Source organism: Tympanuchus pallidicinctus, unplaced genomic scaffold (assembly GCF_026119805.1).
Source record: "Tympanuchus pallidicinctus isolate F22 unplaced genomic scaffold, pur_lepc_1.0 scaffold2, whole genome shotgun sequence".
Taxonomy (NCBI): Eukaryota; Metazoa; Chordata; class Aves; order Galliformes; family Phasianidae; genus Tympanuchus; species Tympanuchus pallidicinctus.
The window spans coordinates 1-17,500 of record NW_026294721.1 but is presented as its reverse complement, the minus strand read 5'-3'; the positions used below and the strand labels follow the sequence as shown (position 1 = coordinate 17,500).

General features: G+C 64.0%; 2 protein-coding genes and 2 long non-coding RNA genes across 8 annotated transcripts in view; 3 read left to right on the top strand and 1 right to left on the bottom strand.

The window, feature by feature from the left end:
* Positions 1-8,131, bottom strand: part of NAGK (N-acetylglucosamine kinase) — a 17,426-nt gene extending 9,295 nt beyond the window's left edge. Inside the window, exons 1-3 of one of the 5 annotated variants that reach the window (XM_052682364.1) lie at positions 8,011-8,131; positions 1,373-1,457; positions 1,173-1,271 (exon numbers count right to left, since the gene is read on the bottom strand). In XM_052682364.1, coding sequence (XP_052538324.1) covers positions 1,173-1,271; positions 1,373-1,457; positions 8,011-8,057 — 231 coding nt within the window. In that variant the 5' untranslated portion in view covers positions 8,058-8,131. Of the gene's footprint in view, positions 1-1,172; positions 1,272-1,372; positions 1,458-3,322; positions 3,394-8,010 lie in introns of those variants that run through there. The other 4 variants (XM_052682362.1, XM_052682363.1, XM_052682366.1 and 1 more) reach the window with 4 other exon arrangements.
* On the top strand, positions 5,611-7,885 carry LOC128080306 (uncharacterized). Its single transcript, XR_008206592.1, has 3 exons — positions 5,611-5,802; positions 6,371-6,617; positions 7,495-7,885. It is a non-coding gene; the product is annotated as an uncharacterized LOC128080306 (long non-coding RNA).
* On the top strand, positions 8,120-14,902 carry TEX261 (testis expressed 261). Its single transcript, XM_052682211.1, has 3 exons — positions 8,120-8,251; positions 11,305-11,384; positions 14,666-14,902. Exons 1-3 carry the CDS (start codon positions 8,182-8,184, stop codon positions 14,900-14,902), a joined length of 387 nt encoding a protein of 128 aa, XP_052538171.1. The 5' UTR covers positions 8,120-8,181.
* LOC128080307 (uncharacterized) lies at positions 8,430-11,166 on the top strand. The gene is made up of 3 exons (XR_008206593.1): positions 8,430-8,924; positions 10,281-10,577; positions 10,813-11,166. It is a non-coding gene; the product is annotated as an uncharacterized LOC128080307 (long non-coding RNA).
* Positions 14,903-17,500: the final 2,598 nt, after the last annotated feature.

Below are 17,500 nucleotides of genomic sequence, written 5' to 3'. Positions count from 1 at the left end.
GGATCCAAGGCCCAGTGTCCCCATCACTGCAGTGGGGTGACACAGGGATGGGATGGGACTGCAGGACCAGGATGGGGGCTGGGATGGGACCATGGGGCTGGGATGGGACCAGGACCCCAAGGCCCAGTGTCCCCATCACCAACAGGGGGGTGACAATGGGGATGGGAGGGGACATGGGACCGGGATGGGGGCTGGGATGGGACCATGGGGACCAGGGCGGGACCAGGACCCCAAGATCAAGCATCCCCATCACTGCAATGGGGTGACACAGGGATGGGAGGGGACATGGGACCAGGACAGGGGCTGGGATGGGACCATGGGGACCAGGATGGGACCGGGATCCAAGACCAAGTGTCCCCATCACCAACAGGGGGGTGACAATGGGGCTGGGATGGCACAATGGGGCCATGGAGACTGGGATAGGAGTGGGACCCCAAGGCCCAGTGTCCCCATCACTGCAATGGGGTGACATGGGGATGGGAGGGGACATGGGACCGGGATGGGGGCTGGGATGGGACCATGCAGCTGGGATGGGACCATGGGGACCAGGATGGGACCATGGGGACCAGTGTGGGACCGGGATCCAAGGCCAAGTGTCCCCATCACTGCAGTGGGGTGACACAGGGATGGGAGGGGACATGGGACCAGGACAGGGGCTGGGATGGGACCATGGGGCTGGGATGGGACCGGGACCATAAGGCCCAGTGTCCCCATCACTGTGATGCAGTGACATGGGGATGGGAGGGGACATGGGACCGGGATGGGGGCTGGGATGGGACCATGGGGACCAGGATGGGACCGGGACCCAAGGCCCAGTGTCCCCATCACTGCAATGGGGTGACACAGGGATGGGATGGGACAGCAGGACCAGGATGGGATCTGGGATGGGACCATGGGGCTGGGATGGGACTGGGACCATAAGGCCCAGTGTCCCCATCACTGCAATGGGGTGACATGGGGATGGGATGGGATCACAGGGACCAGGGTGGGACTGGGAGCCACCCCATGGCCAAGTGTCCCCATCACTGCAATGGGGTGACACAGGGATGGGATGGGACATGGGACCAGGACAGGGGCTGGGATGGGACCATGGGGACCAGGGTGGGACGGGGACCCCGAGGCCCAGCGCCCCATGGCAGCAGTGGGGCGGCAGGAGGGCAGACGCTGCTCACCAGGGCGCACAGCGGCACAGTGGGGTCCAGCCCTGCCTGGCGCTTCGCCTCCTCCACCATGGCCTGGATCCGCTCCACGCACAGCTCAGTGCCCACCAGCTGGGGGGGGGGGCGGCGTTGAGACCCCCCCCCCCTCGGCACCATCGCCCCCATCCATCCCCACCCCCCCCCCCCCCTGCTGACCCCCCCCCTGCTGTTACCCAATGGTTGGTGCAGAGCCCTTCGGTCTCGGCCAGGATGCGGCCGTCGGCGCCCACCAGCACGGCCTGGGAGTGGGTGCCCCCCCTGTGGGGAAGAGGGGGGGGGGTGGGTGGGACCCCCCCTCTGTGAGGCTCAGTGACCCCTGGATGGGGGGGGGGGGGGTCATGTTGGGGGGAACCCATAAGGATATGGGGTGGAGGGATCCATAGGGGGGGGGTCTGCTATGGTGGAGGGAGCTGTGGGTCATGGGGGGGAGATAAAGGGTAGGGAGGGGTCCCATGGGTGGGGGGGGGGCACCTGGAGTGGGGGGACCCCAGGGTGGTGGGGGGTGGGGGGGTAGCCTAAGGGGGGGGTGGTGTGACTCGGGGGGGGGCATGGGACATGGGGGGGGGGGAACCCATAAGGATATGGGGTGGAGGGATCCATGGGGGGGGGTCAGCTATGGTAGAGGGAGCTGTGGGTCATGGGGGGGGGGATAGAGGGGGAGGGGGGGTCCCATGGGTGGGGGGGGGCACCTGGATTGGGGGGAACCCAGGGTGGTGGGGGGTGGGTGAACTCGGGGGGGGTCCTGGGACATGGGGGGGTGGGATTAGTCCAAGGGGGGGGGGAACCCATAAGGATATGGGGTGGAGGGATCCATGGGGGGGGGTCTGCTATGATGGAGGAGCTGTGGGTCATGGAGGGGGGGGTATAGGGGAGGGGGGAGGGGGGGGTCCTATGGGTGAGGGGGGGCACCTGGAGTGGGGGGACCCCAGGGTCGTGGGGGGTGGGGGGTAGCCTAAGGGGGGGGGGTGTGACTCAGGGGGGGGGGCATGGGACGGGGGGGGGGATTAGACCATGGGGGGGGGAACCCATAAGGATATGGGGTGGAGGGATCCATGGGGGGGGTCAGCTATGGTGGAGGAGCTGTGGGTCATGGGGGGGTAGAGGGGGGGGGATAAAGGGTAGGGGGGGGTCCCATGGGTGAGGGGGGGGCATCTGGAGTGGGGGGAACCCAGGGTGGTGGGGGGTGGGTGAACTCGGGGGGGGTCCTGGGACATGGGGGGGTGGGATTAGTCCAAGGGGGGGGGGAACCCATAAGGATATGGGGTGGAGGGATCCATAGGGGGGGGTCTGCTATGGTGGAGGAGCTGTGGGTCATGGGGGGGGGGGATAGAGGGGGGGGGTCCCATGGGTGAGGGGGGGCATCTGGAGTGGGGGGAACCCAGGGTGGTGGGGGGTGGGTGAAATCGGGGGGGGTCCTGGGACATGGGGGGGCGGGATTAGACCAAGGGGGGGGGAACCCATAAGGATATGGGGTGGAGGGATCCATGGGGGGGGGGTCTGCTATGGTGGAGGAGCTGTGGGTCAAGGGGGGGGGCAGAGGGAGGGGGGTAGAGGAGGGGGGGTCCCATGGGTGAGGGGGGGCACCTGGAATGGGGGGAACCCAGGGTCGTGGGGGGGGGGGGGTGACCTCGGGGGGGGGTCCTGGGCCATGGGGGGGGGGGTTCATGTGGGATGGAAGGACCCCTGGCGTATGGAGGGGGGGATTAACCCAAAGGGGGGGGGGGTCACCTAGGGTGGGGGGCACCCCTGAGTCAATGGGGGGGGGTCAATGGGTCACCTGGATGTAGGGGGGGTCAGCTATGGGAGAAGGGGCTGGGGGTCACGAGGGGGGGGGGGCACAGAGGATGAAGGTCACGTGGGATGGGGGGGACATGGGGGGGGGATTTAACCCAAGGAGGGGGGGGCAGCTGGGGTGGGGGGACCCCAGGGTGGTGGGGGAGGGATGAACCGGGGGGGGGGGCTGAGTAAATGGGGGAGGGGGGGGGTTTAGCACTGGGTGGGGGGGGGGTCAGCTGGGATGGGGGGGGGTCCCAAGGGGTGGGGAAGCCACACTGGGGGGGGGCCGTAGTGATGGGGGGGGGGGGGCTCCCATCTCATCCCCCCCCCATCCATTCCCCCCTCACCCCTCCACGCCGCCGTACACCGCAGCCATGGCGGCTCCGCCCCGCCTCCACCGCGACCCGGAACTGAGCGGCTATGGGGCGGGAATAGGGGGTAATAGGGGCGGCTATGGGGCGGGAATAGGGGCGGGTGTGGGGCGGGAATAGGGGCGGGAATAGGGGAGGGTATGGGGCGGGTATGGGGGGGGGAATAGGGGCTGGTATGGGGCGGGTGTGGAGGGGAATAGGGGCGGGTATGGGGCGGGAATAGGGGGGGAATAGGGGCGGGTATGGGGCGGGAATAGGGGGGGAATAGGGGGGGAATAGGAGCGGGTATGGGGGGGGGAATAGGGGAGGGTATGGGGCGGATATGGGGCGGGTATGGGGGCGGGTATGGGGGGGAATAGGGGCGGGAATAGGGGAGGGTATGGGGCGGGAATAGCGGGGGAATAGGGGCGGCTATAGGGCGGGTATGGGGGGGGGAATAGGGGCGGGTATGGGGCGGGTATGGGGGGGGGAATAGGGGAGGGTATGGGGCGGGAATAGGGGGGGAATAGGGGCGGGTATGGGGCGGGAATAGGGGGGAATAGTGGAATAGGAGTGGGTATGGGGGGGGGGAATAGGGGAGGGTATGGGGCGGATATGGGGCGGGTTTGGGGGCGGGTATGGGGGGGAATAGGGGCGGGTATGGAGCGGGTATGGGGGGGAATAGGGGCGGGAATAGGGGAGGGTATGGGGCGGGCATGGGGCGGGTTTGGGTGGGATATAGTGGTGTGTATAGGGCTGCGTATAGGAACAGATATGGGGTGGCTATAGGGGTGAGTATAGGGGAGGGGGATATAGGGTGGGTATAGGCAGGGTTACAAGGAGGAGCATGGGGGGGATATGGGGATGGATATAGGGTTGGGGGGTATAGGGGTGGGCATAGGGGTGGGTATGGGGTGGGGGGTTTAGAGATGGGTATAGAGTGGGGGATATAGGGATGGGTATAGGGATGGATATAGGGACAGGGTTGTAGGGACAGGTATAGGGCTGGGGATATAGGGGTGGGTATAGGGACGGATATAGGGGTGGGGGGTTTAGGGATGGGTATAGGGTGGGGGATATAGGGACAGGGTTATAGGGACAGGGTTATAGGGACAGGTATAGGGCTGGGGATATAGGGGTGGGTATAGGGATGGATATAGGGACAGGGTTATAGGGACAGGGTTATAGGGACAGGGTTATAGGGACAGGTATAGGGCTGGGGATATAGGGGTGGACATAGGGATGGATATAGGGACAGGGTTATAGGGACAGGGTTATAGGGACAGGGTTATAGGGACAGGTATAGGGCTGGGGATATAGGGATGGGTATAGGGATAGATATAGGGACAGGGTTATAGGGACAGGGTTATAGGGACAGGTATAGGGCTGGGGAGTATAGGGGTGGACATAGGGATGGATATAGGGACAGGTTATAGGGACAGGGTCATAGGGACAGGTATAGGGACAGGGTTATAGGGACAGGTATAGGGACAGGTATAGGGCTGGGGGGTATAGGGGTGGGCATAGGGATGGATATAGGGACAGGTTATAGGGACAGGGTTATAGGGACAGGTATAGGGCTGGGGGGTATAGGGGTGGGCATAGGGATGGATATAGGGACAGGGTTATAGGGACAGGTATAGGGACAGGTATAGGGCTGGGGATATAGGGGTGGGCATAGGGATGGATATAGGGACAGGTTATAGGGACAGGGTTATAGGGACGGGTATAGGGGTGGGGGGTATAGGGCTGTGCATAGGGCTGGAGTTATAGGGTTGGGTATAGGGCTAAGGGATGTAGGGGTGGGCATAGGGGTGGATATAGGGGCAGCAGTGGGCAGCGATGGGTGTAGGGGCGAAGGGATATAGGGGGATACAGGGGTGGATATAGGGGTGGAGGTTGATATGGGGCGTTAGAGGCCCAGATATAGGGGTGGGTAATGGGGTGGGGGGTATAGGGACGGGGATGGGGGCTGATGGGTGTAGGGCTGAAGGGATGTCAGGGAGGATATAGGGCTGAGGGCTATAGGGGTGGGTATAGGGGCGGCTGTGGGGTGCGATGGGCATAGGGGTGGGTATGGGGAGGCAGGCGTATAGGGATGGTTATGGGGTGGAGGGATGTACGAATAGGTTCTGGGTACGGAAACCTATAGGGGGGATATGGGGTGGATATGGGGTGGATAGGGGGATGGATAGGGGGATGGATGTGGGGATGGGTGTAGGGGTAAATAGGGGGAGGCACGTAGGGATGCGGGATATAGGGGTATAGGGACGGTTATAGGGGTGGGGGGGAGAGGGGTGGCTATAGGGAGTGATGGCTATAGGGCTGGGGGCTATAGGGCTGGTTATAGGGAGTGATGGCTGTAGGGCTGGGGGCCATAGGGAGTAATGGTTATAGGGAGAGGTGGCTATAGGGCTGGATGTAGGGAGTGGTGGTTATAGGGGTGGGTATAGGGGTGGATGTAGGGAGCCATGGCTGTAGGAGTATAGGGGCAGGGGCTATAGGGCTGGCTATAGGGAGCCATGGCTATAGGGCTGGCTATAGGGAGGCATGGCTGTAGGGCTGGATATAGGGAGTGATGGTTATAGGGGTGGGGGCTATAGGGCTGGATGTAGGGAGTGATGGCTATAGGGCTGGCTATAGGGCTGGATATAGGGAGCCATGGCTGTAGGGCTGAGGCCATAGGGCTGGCTATAGGGAGCCATGGCTGTAGGGCTTGCTGGATATAGAGAGCCATGGCTATAGGGCTGGCTATAGGGAGTGATGGCTATAGGGTTGGCTATAGGGAGGCATGGCTGTAGGGCTGGGGGATATAGGGCTGAATATAGGGAGACATGGCTATAGGGCTGGATATAGGGAGCTGTGGCTATAGGGGTGAGTGTAGGGGTGGAGGCTATAGGGCTGGCTATAGGGAGTGATGGCTGTAGGGCTGGGGGCCGTAGGGAGTAATGGTTATAGGGAGAGGTGGTTATAGGGCTGGATGTAGGGAGTGATGGTTATAGGGGTGGGTATAGGAATGGATATAGGGAGCCATGGCTGTAGGAGTATAGGGCTGGGGGCTATAGGGCTGGCTATAGGGAGCCATGGCTATAGGGCTGGGGGCTATAGGGCTGGATATAGGGAGCCATGGCTATAGGGCTGGATATAGGGAACCATGGCTATAGGGCTGGCTATAGGGAGCCATGGCTATAGGGCTGGGGGCTATAGGGGAGGCTATAGGGAGCCATGACTATAGGGCAGGCTATAGGGAGCCATGGCTATAGGGCTGGCTATAGGGAGCCATGGCTGTAGGGTTGGATACAGGGAATAGTGGCTATAGGGAGTGATGGCTATAGGGCTTGCTGGATATAGAGAGCCATGGCTATAGGGCTGGCTATAGGGAGTGATGGCTATAGGGCTGGATATAGGGAGGCATGGCTATAGGGCTGGATATAGGGAGCTGTGGCTATAGGGGTGAGTGTAGGGGTGGAGGCTATAGGGCTGGCTATAGGGAGGCATGGCTGTAGGGCTGGATATAGGGAGCCGTGGCTATAGGGGTGAGTGTAGGGGCGGGGGCTATAGGGCTGGCTATGGGGAGTGATGGCTGTAGGGCTGGCTATAGGGAGCCATGCTATAGGGCTGGGGGCTATAGGACTAGATGTAGGGAGCCATGGCTGTAGGGTTGGATACAGGGAATAGTGGCTATAGGGAGTGATGGCTATAGGGCTCGCTGGATATAGGGAGCCATGGCTGTAGGGCTGGCTATAGGGAGGCATGGCTATAGGGCTGGATATAGGGAGTGATGGTTATAGGGGTGGGGGCTATAGGGCTGGATGTAGGGAGTGATGGCTATAGGGCTGGCTATAGGGCTGGCTATAGGGCTGGATATAGGGAGCCGTGGCTATAGGGGTAGCGGCTATAGGGCTGGCTATAAGGGGTGATGGCTATAGGGCTAGATATAGGGAGCCGTGGCTATAGGGCTGGCGGCTATAGGGCTGGCTATAGGGAGGCATGGCTATAGGGCTGGATATAGGGAGCCATGACTATAGGGCAGGCTATAGGGAGCCATGGCTGTAGGGTTGGATACAGGGAATAGTGGCTATAGGGAGTGATGGCTATAGGGCTGGCTATAGGGCTGGATATAGGGAGGCATGGCAATAGGGCTGGGGGCTGTAGGGCTGGATATAGAGAGCCATGGCTATAGGGCTGGATATAGGGAGTGATGGCTATAGGGCTGGCTATAGGGAGGCATGGCTATAGGGCTGGCTATAGGGAGTGATGGTTATAGGGGTGGCGGCTATAGGGCTGGATGTAGGGAATGATGGCTATAGGGCTGGCTATAGGGAATGATGGCTATAGGGCTGGCTATAGGGCTGGATATAGGGAGCCGTGGCTATAGGGGTAGCGGCTATAGGGCTGGCTATAAGGGGTGATGGCTATAGGGCTGGCTATAGGGAGCCGTGGCTATAGGGCTGGCGGCTATAGGGCTGGCTATAGGGGCCCTCTATGGGGCAGGGGCTGTTGGTGGGCCCTCCACCATCCTCCGCACAGCCACCGCGGTCCCTGCGCGCTCCTGCCGCCCCCTCGGCCGCCGCGGGGTTCGGCTGCGGGCCGCGAGGGGCAGCGAGGAGCTCCGCGTCGCTCCGCGTCGCTCCGACCCCCTCCCGCCTTTTGGGTTCCATCCCCCAACTTCCGGCCGCACGAACCTCCGCTCCGACGGGGGGCGCCCTCCACTTCCGTTTCCGCTCTTCATTTCCGGCTCCGCTCTTCACTTCCGGCGCCGCGTTGTTCAGCGCCTGCGCCGTCACGGCAGCGGCGGAGGGAGCCCGGGGGGGGGGAGGGGGGCTCGGGCGGAGCGGGGGGGGGCCGGCGGCGCCATGTGGTTTCTGTACGCGCTCAGCTGGCTGTCCCTGCTGCTGCAGGTCGCCTTCGTCACTCTGGCCATCGGTGAGAGGCGGCCGGGGGGCGGCGAGGCCTTGAGGCCTTGAGGCCGCTGCGGGGCGGCGGGGAGGAGGGGAAGGGGGGACCGGAAGTGGTGCGGGGTCCTTCGAGGTGCGCGGGAGGGTGGGGGGTCACGTGGGCGGCCTTTGGGTTCCCCCCCTCCCCCCCCCAAATGGCTGGGGTCCCTAAGGTCACGTGGGTGCCCCCTGGCTTGGGGTCCCATGGGTGCCCGTGGGGTCCCATGGGTGTCCGTGAGGTCCCACGCGCTTCCTCCGTGGCTGTGGGTCCCGTGGGTGACCCTAAGGGCGCCTGGGTTCCTCCATGCTTGGGGGTCGTTGCGGGTGTCCCCGGGATCCTATGGGTGTCCCTGAGGTCCCCTGGGTGCCCACATGTTTGGGGGCTTCCTGGGTGTCCCTAAAGGCCCCTGGGTGCCCCCGGTGGTTGAGGGTCGTGTGGGTGTCCCCAGGGTCCCATGGGTGTCCCCGTGATTGGGGCTTTTACGGGTGTCTTTAAGGGCCCCTGGATTCCACTAAGTGTCCCCGAGGTCCCCTGGGTGCCCACATGTTTGGGGGTCCCCTGGGTGTCCCTAAGAGCTCCTGGGTGCCCCCAGTGGTTGGGGGTCCCGTGGGTGTCCCCAGGGTCCCATGGGTGTCTGTGAGGTGCCATGGGTTCTTCCGAGGTCCCATGGGTGCCCCCATGGTTGAGAGTCATATGGGTGCCCATGGGGTTCCCTGGGTGTCCCTGAGGTCCCCTGGGTTCCCCCAATGGTTGGGGGTCCCGTGGGTGCCTCCATGGTTGGGGGTCATGTGGGTGTCCCCAAGATCGTATGGGTGTCCCTGGGGTCCTTTGGGTGCCCACATGTTTGGGGGCCTCCTGGGTGTCCCCCTGGATGCCCCCAATAGTTGAGGGTCCCATGGGTGTCCCCAGGATCCCATGGGTGTCCCTGAGGTCCCCTGACTGCCCCCCATGGCTGCGGGTCCCCTGGTGACCCTAAAGACCCCTGGGTGCCCCCAGTAGATGAGGGTCGCATGGGTGCCCCCATCATTGGGGTCACATAAATGTCTCCGGGGTCCCATGGGTGCCCCTAGGAATGGGGGTCCCATGGGTGTCCCTAAGAGCCCCTGGGTTCCCCCATGGTTGGGGGTCATGTGGGTGTCCCCGGGATCCTATGGGTGTCCATGAAGTCCCTTGGGTGCCCCCATGGTTGGGGGTCATGTGGGTGTCACTGGGGTCCCACGGGTGCCCTCATGGTTGGGAATCCTATGGGTGCCCCTATGCTTCTGTGGGTGCCCCCAATGGTTGAGGGTCCCATGGGTGTCCATTAGGTCCCCTGGGTGTCCATGAGGTCCCTTGGGTGCTGCCATGGTTGGGGGTCCCCTGGGTGCCCCTGGGGCTCTCTGGGTGTCCCTAAGGGCCTCTGGGTGCCCCCATGGCTGGGGGTCAGGTGGGTCTCCCTACAGGGTGCCCTGGGTGTTTGTGGTGCCCCATGGGTGCCCCCAATGGCTGAGGATCCCCTGGGTGTCCCTAAACGCCCCCCCTGACTGGGGGTCCCCCGGGTGTCTGTAAGGTCCTATGGGTTCTTTAGAGGTCCCATGGGTGCCCCAGGGTCCCCTGGGCATCCCTTGAGTTCCCCCCATGGCTGCGGGTCCTCTGGTGACCCTAAAGACCCCTGGGTGCCCCCAGTGGATGAGGGTCGCATGGGTGCCCCCATGAGTGGGGTCATGTAAATGTCCCTGGGGTCCCATGGGTGCCCCTAAGAGCCCCTGGGTGCCCCCATGGTTGAGGGTCCCTTGGGTGTCCCCAGGATCCCATGGGTGTCCCTGAGGTCCCCTGACTGCCTCCCGTGGCTGCGGGTCCCCTGGTGACTCTAAAGACCCCTGGGTGCCCCCAGTAGATGAGGGTCACATGGGTGCCCCTAGGAATGGGGGTCCCTTGGGTGTCCCTAAGAGCTCCTGGGTGCCCCCAGTGATTGGGGGTCCCGTGGGTGTCCCCTGAGTCCCATGGGTGTCTGTGAGGTGCCATGGGTTCTTCCGAGGTCCCATGGGTGCCCCCATGATTGGGAGTCATATGGGTGCCCATGGGGTCCCCTGGGTGTCCCTGAGGTCCCCTGGGTTCCCCTAATGGTTGGGGGTCATGTGGGTGCCTCCATGGTTGGGGGTCATGTGGGTGTCCCCAAGATCGTATGGGTGTCCCTGGGGTCCCCTGGGTGCCCACATGTTTGGGGGCCTCCTGGGTGTCCCCCTGGATGCCCCCAATAGTTGAGGGTCCCGTGGGTGTCCCCAGGATCCCATGGGTGTCCCTGAGGTCCCCTGACTGCCCCCCATGGCTGCGGGTCCCCTGGTGACCCTAAAGACCCCTGGGTGCCCCCAGTAGATGAGGGTCGCATGGGTGCCCCCATCATTGGGGTCACGTAAATGTCCCTGGGGTCCCATGGGTGCCCCTAGGAATGGGGGTCCCATGGGTGCCCCTAAGAGCCCCTGGGTGCCCCCATGGTTGATGGTCCCGTGGGTGTCCCCAGGGTGCCATGGGTGTCCCTGAGGTCCCCTGACTGCCCCCCATGGCTGCAGGTCCCCTGGTGACCCTAAAGACCCCTGGGTGCCCCCAGTAGATGAGGGTCGCATGGGTGCCCCCATCATTGGGGTCCCATGGGTGCTCCTAGGAATGGGGGGGTCCTGTGTGTGTCCCCAGGGTCCCCTGGGTGCCCCCATGGCTGGGGGTCGTGCGAGGGTCCCATGGGCATCCCCCAGGGTGTCCATCAGCTCCACGGGTTCCCCCAGTGGCTCAGGGTCCCCTGGGTGTCCCCTGTCTGTCTCTGGGGTCCTCTGGGTGTCCCCCCATCCCCGGGTGCCCCAGCAGTTGTGGGTCCCCTCTGGTTGTCACCGCCGTCCCCCGGAGGCTCCTCAATTCCTTTTTGGGGGGGGGGTCCCTAGGAGAGCCACGGGGGGGGGGGATGGGGTGGAAGTCCCCAGGCCGGGGGTCCCCTGGGTGCCCCTGATGTCCCCTGGGTGTCCCATAGGATGGGGGTCCCCCCCCCCCTGAGCCGGGCCTTCCTCCCGCAGCCGCCGGCCTCTACTACCTGGCTGAGCTGGTGGAGGAGTACACGGTTGTGACCAGGAGGATCATCAAGTACATGATCTGCGTGAGTGGGGGGACGGGGGGTGACACCGCTGTCCCTTATCTGGGGGGGGTGGGACATGGGGTGGCAGTGCTGACCCTTATTTGGGGGCCTGAGACATGAGCATGAGGTGACACCGCTGTGTCCCTCCTGGGGGGCTGGGATGTGGGGTGACACCACTGTCCCTTATCTGGGGGGGCAGAGATGTGGGGTGACACTGCTGACCCTTACTTGGGGGCCTGGGACGTGAAGTGACACCGCTGTCCCTTATTTTGGGGGGCTGGGACATGGGGTGACACTGCTGTCCCTTTTTTGGGGCCTGGGATATGAGGTGACACTGCTGTCTCCCTCCTGGGGGGCTGGGATGTGGGGTGACACCGCTGTCCCTTATCTGGGGGGGCAGAGATGTGGGGTGACACTGCTGACCCTTATTTTGGGGGGCTGGGACACAGCTGTGCCCTTCCTCGGGGACGGAGATGTTGGGTGACACTGCTGTCCCTTATTTGGGGGCTGGGACATGGGGTGACACTGCTGACCCTTATTTGGGGGGGCTGGGACATGAGGTGACACTGCTGTCTCCCTCCTGGGGGGCTGGGATGTGGGGTGACACCGCTGTCCCTTATCTGGGGGCTTGGACATGGGGTGACACTGCTGACCCTTATTTGAGGGCTGGGACACGGCTGTGCCCTTCCTGGGGGACGGAGATATTGGGTGACACCGCTGTCCCTTATTTGGGGGAGGTGGGACATGAGGTGACACCGCTGTGTCCCTCCTGGGGGGCTGGGATGTGGGGTGACACTGCTGACCCTTATTTGAGGGCCTGGGACACGGCTGTGCCCTTCCTGGGGGGCAGAGATGTTGGGTGACACTGCTGTCCCTTATTTGGGGGGGGTGGGACATGGGGTGGCAGTGCTGACCCTTATTTGGGGGCCTGGGACATGAGGTGACACCGCTGTCCCTTAGTTGGGGGGACTGGGACGTGAAGTGACACTGCTGACCCTTACTTGGGGGGCTGGGACACGGCGGTGCCCATCCTGGGGGGTGGAGATGCAGGGTGACACTGCTGACCCTTACTTGGGGGCCTGGTACGTGAAGTGACACCACTATCCCTTATTTTGGGGGGCTGGGACATGGGGTGACACCGCTGTCCCTTTTTTGGGGCCTGGGATATGAGGTGACACTGCTGTGTCCCTCCTGGGGGGCTGGGATGTGGGGTGACACTGCTGACCCTTATTTGAGGGCCTGGGACATGGCGGTGCCCATCCTGGGGGGCGGAGATGTTGGGTGACACTGCTGTCCCTTATTTGGGGGCCTGGGATATGAGGTGACACTGCTGACCCTTATTTGGGGGCCTGGGACATGGGGTGACACCGCTGTGTCCCTCCTGGGGGGCTGGGATGTGGGGTGACACCACTGTCCCTTATCTGGGGGGGCAGAGATGTGGGGTGACACTGCTGACCCTTATTTTGGGGGGCTGGGACACAGCTGTGCCCTTCCTGGGGGACGGAGATGTTGGGTGACACCGCTGTCCCTTATTTGGGGGCTGGGACATGGGGTGACACTGCTGTCTCCCTCCTGGGGGGCTGGGATGTGGGGTGACACCGCTGTCCCTTATCTGGGGGCTGGGATTGTGGGGTGACACCACTGTCCCTTATCTGGGGGCTGGGATGTGGGGTGACACTGCTGACCCTTATTTGAGGGCCTGGGACACAGCTGTGCCCTTCCTGGGGGGCAGAGATGTTGGGTGACACCACTGTCTCTTATCTGGGGGGGCTGGGACATGGGGTGGCAGTGCTGTGTCTTTCCTGGGGGGCAGAGATGTGGGGTGGCACTGCTGTCCCTTATTTGGGGGCCTGGGACACAGCTGTGCCCTTCTTGGGGGGCAGAGATGTTGGGTGACACCGCTGTCCCTTATTTGGGGGGGCTGGGACATGGCGGTGCCCATCTTGGGGGGTGGAGATGCAGGGTGACACTGCTGTCCCTTACTTGGGGGCCTGGGACGTGGGGTGACACCGCTGTGCCCATCTTGGGGGGCTGAGATGTGGGGTGACACCGCTGTGCCCTCCTGGAGGGGTTGAGACCTGAGGTGACACCACTGTCCCACATCTGGGGGGGCTGGGATGAGGGGTGACACCGCTGTCCCTCATGGGGGGACTGGGACATGGGGTGACACTGCTGTCCCTTATTTGAGGGCCTGGGACGTGGGGTGACACTGCTGTGCCCTCCTGGGGGGCTGGGATGTGGGGTGGCACCACTGTCCCATATCTGGGGGGGCTGAGATGAGGGGTGACACCGCTGTCCCTTATTTGGGTGCGTTGGGACATGGGGTGACACTGCTGTTCCCATCCTGGAGGGCTGAGATGTGGGGTGACACCGCTGTCCCTCATGGGGGGGTTAGGACATGGGGTGACACCACTGTTCCCATCCTGGGGGGCTGGGATGAGGGGTGACACTGCTGTGCCCTCCTGGAGGGGTTGAGACCTGAGGTGACACCACTGTCCCTTATTTGAGGGCCTGGGACATGGGGTGACACCGCTGTCCCTCATGGGGGGGTTGGGACATGGGGTGACACTGCTGTCCCTTATTTGAGGGCCTGGGACGTGGGGTGACACTGCTGTGCCCTCCTGGGGGGCTGGGATGTGGGGTGGCACCGCTGTCCTTCATGGGGGGGTTGGGACATGGGGTGACACCACTGTTCCCATCCTGGGGGGCTGGGATGAGGGGTGACACCGCTGTGCCCTCCTGGAGGGGTTGAGACCTGAGGTGACACCACTGTCCCTTATTTGAGGGCCGGGGACATGGGGTGACACCGCTGTGCCCTCCTGGGGGGCTGAGATGGGGGGTGGCACCACTGTCCCATATCTGGGGGGGCTGGGATGAGGGGTGACACCGCTGTCCCTCATGGGGGGGTTGGGACATGGGGTGACACTGCTGTCCCTTATTTGAGGGGGGCTGGGACATGGGGTGACACCGCTGTGCCCATCCTGGGGTCTGAGACGTGGGGTGACACCGCTGTCCCTCATGGGGGGGCTGGGATGTGGGGTGACACTGCTGTCCCTTATTTGGGTGCGTTGGGACATGGGGTGACACCGCTGTTCCCATCCTGGGGGGCTGAGATGTGGGGTGACACAGCTGCCCCCCCCCCCCCCTGGTGTTGGGGCGCCCTATCAGAGGCTGCTGGCCCTGCAGGGGACACAGGACCCCCCCTGGTGCAAGGACCCTCCATGGGGGTGGGCAGGGGGTTATGGGGGGGGGGGGGTGAGGCGTGAATGCAGCCCCCCCAGGACCCCCCCTTGCCCCCCCAGTTCTCCACAGCCGTGCTGCTGGGCCTGTACCTCTTTGAGCGCTTCCCCGGCGCCATGGTGGCCGTGGGGCTCTTCACCAACCTCGTCTACTTCGGCCTCCTGCAGAGCTTCCCCTTCATCCTCCTCACCTCGCCCAACTTCCTGCTGTCCTGCGGTGAGCGGGGGGGGGGGGAGGGGGGGGGTATTGGGGGGCTTTGGGGGGCTTTGAGGGGACGTGGGGGGGATGTTGGGGTGTAGGGGGGATTGATGGGCAAATTGAGGGGGGATTGGGGGGATGGGGGGCATTGGGGGGATTGGGGACATGGAGGGGACGTTGGGGGGTGGGGGGCGTTGGGAGATGGGGGACATTGGGGGCATGGGGTACATTGGAGGGATGGGGGGCATTGGGGGGATGGGGGCATTGGGGGGTGGGGGGCATTGGGGGGATTGGGGACATGGAGGGGACGTTGGGGGGTGGGGGGCGTTGGGGAGATGGGGGACATTGGGGGCATGGGGTACATTGGAGGGATGGGGGGCATTGGGGGCATGGGGGCATTGGGGGGTGGGGGGCATTGGGGGGAATGGGGGGCATTATGGGGGTGGGGGGCATTGGGGGGCTTTGAGGGAACATTGGGGCATGGGGGACATTGGGGGGACTGGGGGGCATTGGGGGACATTGAGATGGGGGGCATTGGGGGGCTTTGAGGGGACATGGGGGGGATGTTGGGGTGTAGGGGGGATGGGGGGCGTTAGGGGGGCATTGGGGGACATTGGGGGGATGGGGGACACTGGGGGACATTGGGATGGGGGGCATTGGGGGGATGGAGGGATAGGGGGGGCTTTGAGGGAACATTGGGGGGGCATTGGGGGACATTGGGGGGATTGGGGACATTAAGGGGACGTTGGGGGGATGGGGGGCATTGGGGGGATGGGGGACATTGAGGGGACATTGGGGGGATGGGGGGCATTATGCGGGCTGTGAGGGAACATTGGGGGGGCATTGGGGTATGGGGGGGATTTGGGGGCTGGGGGGCATTGAGGGGACTGGGGGGCATTGGGGGGCTTTGAGGGGACGTAGGGGGATGTTGGGCTGTAGGGGGCATTGATGGGCAAATTGAGGGGGGATTGGGGGGATGGGGGGCATTGGGGGACATTGGGGGGCTTTGAGGGGACGTAGGGGGGATGTTGGAGTGTAGGGGGGATTGATGGGCAAATTGAGGGGGGATGGGGGGCATTGGGGGGGGTGTGAGGGAACAGTGGGGGGCATTGGGGTATGGGGAGATTGGGGGACATTGGGGGCATTGAGGGGACATTGGGGGGATTGGGGGCATTGGGGGGAATGGGGACATTGGGGGGAATGGGGGGCATTATGGGGGTGGGGGGCATTAGGGGGGCTTTGAGGGAACATTGGGGGCATGGGAGACATTGGGGGGACTGGGGGGCATTGGGGGACATTGAGATGGGGGGCATTGGGGGGCTTTGAGGGGACGTAGGGGGGATGTTGGGGTGTAGGGGGGATTGGTGGGCAAATTGTGGGGGGATGGGGGGAATTGGGGGGACTGGGGGGCATTGGGGGGAATGGGGGGCATTATGGGGGTGGGGGGCATTGGGGGGCTTTGAGGGGACGCGGGGGGGATGTTGGGGTGTAGGGGGGATGGGGGGCATTAGGGGGGCATTGGGGGACATTGGGGGGAATGGGGGGCATTGGGGGGACATTGGGGGGATGGGGGGCATTGGGGGGAATGGGGGGCATTATGGGGGTGGGGGGCATTGGGGGGCTTTGAGGGGATGCGGGGGGGATGTTGGGGTGTAGGGGGGATGGGGGGCATTGGGGGACATTGGGGGACATTGGGGGGATGGGGGACACTGGGGGACATTGGGATGGGGGGCATTGGGGGGATGGAGGGATAGGGGGGGCTTTGAGGGAACATTGGGGGGGCATTGGGGGGATTGGGGACATTAAGGGGACGTTGGGGGATGGGGGGCATTGGGGGGATGGGGGACATTGAGGGGGACATTGGGGGGATGGGGGGCATTATGGGGGCTGTGAGGGAACATTGGGGGGCATTGGGGTATGGGGGGGATTTGGGGGGATGGGGGGCATTGAGGGGACGTAGGGAGGGATGTTGGGGTGTAGGGGGGATTGGTGGGCAAATTGAGGGGGGATTGGGGGGATGGGGGCATTGGGGGGACTGGGGGCATTGGGGGGCATTGGGGTATGGGGGGCATTGGGGGGACTGGGGCGATGGGGGACATTGAGAGGACATTGGGGGGATGGGGGGCATTATGGGGGCTGTGAGGGAACATTGGGGGGCATTGGGATATGGGGGGGATTTGGGGGCTGGGGGGCATTGAGGGGGCTGTGAGGGGGCTTTGAGGGGACGTAGGGGGATGTTGGGCTGTAGGGGGGATTGCTGGGCAAATTGAGGGGGGATTGGGGGGATGGGGGGGCATTGGGGGGACTGGGGGCATTGGGAGATATTGGGGGGATAGGGGACATTGGGGGGATGGGCGTTGGGGGGATGGGGGCCATTGGGGGGACTGGGGGCATTATGGGGGGTGGGGGGCATTGGGGGGAATGGGGGGCATTATGGGGGTGGGGGGCATTAGGGGGGCTTTGAGGGAACATTGGGGGCATGGGGGACATTGGGGGGACTGGGGGGCATTGGGGGACATTGAGATGGGGGGCATTGGGGGGCTTTGAGGGGACACGGGGGGGATGTTGGGGTGTAGGGGGGATGGGGGGCATTAGGGGGACATTGGGGGGATGGGGGACACTGGGGGACATTGGGATGGGGTCATTGGGGGGATGGAGGGATAGGGGGGGCTTTGAGGGAACATTGGGGGGGCATTGGG

Bases quoted from the DNA above. Each gene is read 5' to 3' on its own strand.
- TEX261 (XM_052682211.1), top strand. From the start codon at position 8,182: ATGTGGTTTCTGTACGCGCTCAGCTGGCTGTCCCTGCTGCTGCAGGTC. The intron at 8,252-11,304 runs GTGAGAGGCGGC...TTCCTCCCGCAG, and splicing joins CTTCGTCACTCTGGCCATCG to CCGCCGGCCTCTACTACCTG. The intron at 11,385-14,665 runs GTGAGTGGGGGG...TTGCCCCCCCAG, and splicing joins TCATCAAGTACATGATCTGC to TTCTCCACAGCCGTGCTGCT.